We start from the raw sequence: 4,570 nt of genomic DNA on the forward strand, positions 1-4,570 counted from the left end.
ACCTGACCCCGTCCTTTAAAGCGGTGAGCAGACCAGGAGCGGTCCCAGGAGCAGAGCAACCATCTCCCTCCCTCCCTCAGACACACGCACACCCCCCCTCGCCACCCCCACGCACAGAGAGCTCGGGCTGGAAAGTGGCAGGGAAGCAAACAGCTTCCCCTCCAGCCGCTCCTTCTGCAGCACCTCGTTTGACAAACACCCCGGCGCTTGCCCTTGAATTGGGCTTCGCATCCCTATTTAGCACTTGGACAATGATTTTAGATGATGTCACTTAAAGCCAAACAAGAAAATTGATCTCGGATTTGCTTGGCCTCTAAAGCCTGGTTAAGCAGATTGCAAATAATAATAATAAAAAAAAAAAAAAGGGAGAGAGAGACGGGGGGGGAGGCAGAGGTGAGAGAGGGAAGGAGGAGGGGGAGACACCTCCTTCCCTGGGCGGGGGAGGCGCGGGCGCCAATGAAAAGTGGCCGCTTCCTGGGGGGGAAAAAACTTTTCCTGTTGACTGTTGGAAGCGAATTGAGCAATTATCTAGTTTACCTTCTCCTCTTGGAAGTTAACGATTGGCGAGATCTCGGCTGCGTTATTGACACAACACTTTCTATTGATAGGAATAAGTAGCGATTGTCCCGAGCCGCTCGGTGCGCCGCAGCGAAGGGTGCGGAGCTGGCATGAGTCCACCGGGCTGCGACGGCGCGGTTCCGCCGGCGGAGGCTGCGGTGACGGCGGCGGCGGCGATGCTGGGCTCCCTCCTCGCAGATCAGTGACAAGAAAAGGGGCACAGAGAGAGAGAGCGAAAAAAAGAGAGAGAGGGGAGGGAGGGGAAAAAAAAAACAACAAAAAAAAAAAAAGAAAAGGAAAAGGGGGGAAAAACAAAGAAAAAAAAAGAGGCGTCTACCACAGCGGCTCAAACCGGGCGAACAAATGCAAGCCAGCCATGGACAATAGTGGCCACCACACGGCGACCAAAATCCTAGCGACTCCTCCGGCCAGAGAAAGCCTGTCTGCCAGGAGCAACATGATCAGCACGCCCAAGCCCCTCGCGTTCTCCATCGAGCGCATCATGGCGCGGACGCCGGAGCCCCGCTCCATCCCCGTCCCGCAGCTCCTCCACGGCTCCCTGGCCAAAGGCGACCCCAAGCACCCGCTGCACCTCAACTCCTCCATCCCCTGCATGATCCCCTTCGTCCCGGTGGCCTACGACCCCCTGCCCAAAGCGGCGGCGGCCGGAGCGGAACCCAGGAAGGCTCCTGCCGACTCCTCTTCCTCGTCCTCCTTCAGCTGCGGCGATCTCTTGAACTGTGCCCTGAGCCTGAAAGGAGATTTCCCCCGCGACGCCCTGCCCTTGCAGCAGTACAAACTGGTAAGACCCCGAGTGGTCAATCACTCCTCCTTCCACGCCATGGGAGCCCTGTGCTATTTCAACCGAGGCGACGGCCCTTGTCACCCGTCCTCCGGTGTCAACATCCACCCGGTGGCTTCTTATTTCCTCAGCTCCCCCCTGCACCCCCAGCCCCGGGCTTACCTGGCGGAGCGGAACAAGCTGGTGCTGCCGACGGCGGAGAAGTTCCCGGGGGGGGTGGCCTTCAAGGACCTGTCGCAGGCTCAGCTGCAGCACTACATGAAGGAAAGCGCTCAGATCATCTCGGAAAAAATCGCCTACAAGACCTCGGAGTTCAGCCGCGGCTCCCCGAGCAGCAAGCCCAAAGTTTTCACCTGCGAAGTTTGTGGAAAGGCAAGTAGAGCCGCGGCCCGCCTCCCTGCCCCCCGCTTCCCCCGCCGACGACCCCCGGCCGTCGATCGCTTTTCTTTTTAAGCGACGGCTTCCCCTCGGCGCTCTCGCCTTCTAATCGCAATTTTTAATTTATTTTTTTTTTAATTTCCTTTCACTCTCAAGGTATTTAACGCACATTATAACTTAACTCGCCATATGCCGGTGCACACGGGAGCCAGACCCTTTGTTTGCAAAGTTTGCGGGAAGGGCTTCAGGCAGGCGAGCACGCTCTGCCGGCACAAGATCATCCACACCCAGGTGAGCCTCCATCCTTCCTTCCCTCCTCCATCCTTTCCTCCATCTCCAGGACCCCTCCACTCACGCTTTTTGGGGAGCCCCGCGCGGTGGATGCGGGAGGGGGAAGGCGGGTGCCTGCGCCGGTGCCGGTGCGGGATTTCGTTTGCCCCAAGCGCGGTGGGGTTACGGCGGGGTCTCCCGCTCCCAGCGACGGCGACCCCTCAGCTGACACACGAACCCCGCAAGCCGGCACACAAGACCCCGCAAACCAAGCAAGGAGCCGTGACTCGGCGTTTCTTTTCCCTCCAGGAAAAGCCCCACAAGTGCAACCAGTGCGGCAAAGCCTTTAACCGCAGCTCGACCCTGAACACGCACACGCGAATACACGCCGGCTACAAACCTTTTGTCTGTGAATTTTGCGGCAAAGGATTTCACCAGAAAGGTACCGGTCTCCAGCGCCCTCTCCCCCTCCACCTCCCGCACCCCAAGGCGAGATCAAGCGTCGGGACAATTTGCGATGGGAAGAGAGTGGGGAGACAGTCGATTTGGGGTTTAATTCTTGTTACTAGAGCTGTAGGTTAATTTGGGGTTTAATTCCTGTTACTAGGCATGTAGGTTAATTTTGTGTTTAAGTCCTGTTACTAGACATGGAGGTAAATTTGGGGTTTAATTCTTGTTACTAGAGATGTAGGTTCATTTTAAGTACCGCTAGCGCCGGCCCGTTTCCGACGGCGCGGCCACAGAGCAGAGCAAGGGTCCGGTTTTTGGGGGAGCGCGGGGGGCAGCGCCATTCGGCAAACGAATCTGCCGCCTTTCCCCCACCCCGAGCGCGGGAGTTTGGTTGATTTTTCTCCTCGCGTTGCTGGGAAGGTAAAGCCAGGGGGTTGGTGTCTGCAGTTGACGTGATTTGGGTTTATTCGATAATTCCCGTCCCGTCTGTGCAAGGAAGAGCCGCGGGGAGGACGGGGAGGTGGCGGACGTTTGCTAGGAGATGATTTTCGGCTAAAGCTGGGTTCTGGGGATGGGATGGGGTTAGGGGAAGTTTTTTATTTTTTCTTCCTCCTCTTTGCAGCGTCCGATTCTCAGTCTCAGGTCCCTCTCGCCCCTTCTTTTCTCGTTCCCAGGCAATTACAAAAACCACAAGCTGACCCACAGCGGGGAGAAGCAGTTCAAGTGCAATATCTGCAACAAGGCGTTTCACCAGGTCTACAACCTGACCTTCCACATGCACACCCACAACGACAAGAAGCCCTTCACCTGCCCCACCTGCGGCAAAGGCTTCTGCAGGAACTTTGACCTCAAGAAACACGTCCGCAAATTGCACGACAGCGCCCTGGGGCTGCCCCGGGGCCCCACCGAAATGGGGGGGCCCGACCAGCCCGGGCCGCTGCTGCAGCCCCCGCTCCAGCCCTGAGGGGCGGCCGCTCCCCGACGGCAGCTCCCGCCCGCCCCTTTTGCATGCACCTCTTCAGCGGTTCTGTGTGCTTCGCTCTGTATCGCCACTAACGTTTTACGAGACTGTTTCCCCCTTTTTAAATTTTTTTTTTGGTTTATTTTTTTTAAAGACTACTTTTTGTTGTCGTTGCGCCTCAGGTGGAGAGATGGTTAAAAAAAAAAAGAAAAGAAAAAAAAAGAAAAGAAAAAGCGCCAAGCCAATTTCTGCTGTATTTATTTGGGATCTGTATTACTAGGAACGCTGCACCACTTTAATTATTTCGATGTATATATATATTTCCATTGTGTTGATCCTGCCCTGCCTCCACTGCCTGCTGGTTATTCTCTCCCTCCCTTCTTGGTTTCCTCCTCTCCCTCTCCCCCGTGAATATCGTATCTATTATGGACAGAGCTGGTTCGCTATGTACGGATTTGAATTTCGGTTTGATTCTTGCACGTGGAAAAAAAAAAGAAAAAAAAAGAATTCGTTGACCTGGTGGAAATAAATATCCGAAGCCGAGCGAGGGCGGGGGCTGGGGCGGTCTAACGGCAAACCTCTGCCGCTTCCTTGCCAAAACACTGGAACAACCGCTAAAGACTTTAATTAAGAGGGGTAATTAGTTCGGATTGATCAAAGCCGGGTTGTTATGTTATTAGCTGCTCAGCAGACTCTGCCAAGCCGAGCCCTCTCGTTGGTGGGCGCCTGAGGGGTTTGTAACTCCCCCCCAACCACCCCGAAAGGGAACCGAAAGGGGCATGAAAAGTGGATGCTGCTCTCCAGAACGGGTGCTGGTCCCCGGGGGGAGCAGACGCACCCGCTCACCTCCCGCTGCCCCCGCCTCGGGGGTCCTTTGCGAGTGGGGAGGGTCGGGACACGAGTTGGGGTCGGTGCTTTTCCTCAGGGCCAGGACACCCGACAGCGGGGCCGGAGCGGGGGTGGGGGCAGGGCACCCCTGTGGGCGCTGGAGGTTCGCCCCGCTCTCGGGTGGGGTCACGGCCGCTGCGGAGCGGAGCCCTCACAAACCGGATGATTTAGTCCCGCGGGGAATCCCTGCTCCTGCCCGGGTTTTGCGGCGCCTGGAGCCCTCCCCGGGCTTTGGACGAGTGGGACGGAGACCCCCGGGGCCC

At 56.9% G+C, this 4,570-nt stretch overlaps 1 protein-coding gene across 1 annotated transcript; it reads left to right on the forward strand.

The window, feature by feature from the left end:
• Positions 1–622: 622 nt before the first annotated feature.
• On the forward strand, positions 623–3,472 carry FEZF1 (FEZ family zinc finger 1). The gene is made up of 5 exons (XM_086739994.1): positions 623–1,360; positions 1,511–1,732; positions 1,895–2,029; positions 2,318–2,450; positions 3,133–3,472. The coding sequence occupies exons 1-5, from the start codon at positions 935–937 to the stop codon at positions 3,420–3,422; spliced, it is 1,206 nt and encodes a 401-aa protein (XP_086596120.1). The 5' UTR covers positions 623–934; the 3' UTR covers positions 3,423–3,472.
• Positions 3,473–4,570: the final 1,098 nt, after the last annotated feature.

The sequence above is a fragment of the Chlamydotis macqueenii genome, chromosome 1 (genome assembly GCF_036417535.1).
Source record: "Chlamydotis macqueenii isolate bChlMac1 chromosome 1, bChlMac1.mat, whole genome shotgun sequence".
In the NCBI taxonomy this organism is placed as follows: Eukaryota; Metazoa; Chordata; class Aves; order Otidiformes; family Otididae; genus Chlamydotis; species Chlamydotis macqueenii.

Bases quoted from the DNA above. Each gene is read 5' to 3' on its own strand.
- FEZF1 (XM_086739994.1), top strand. From the start codon at position 935: ATGGACAATAGTGGCCACCACACGGCGACCAAAATCCTAGCGACTCCT. The intron at 2,030-2,317 runs GTGAGCCTCCAT...TTTTCCCTCCAG, and splicing joins ACAAGATCATCCACACCCAG to GAAAAGCCCCACAAGTGCAA. The intron at 2,451-3,132 runs GTACCGGTCTCC...TCTCGTTCCCAG, and splicing joins CAAAGGATTTCACCAGAAAG to GCAATTACAAAAACCACAAG.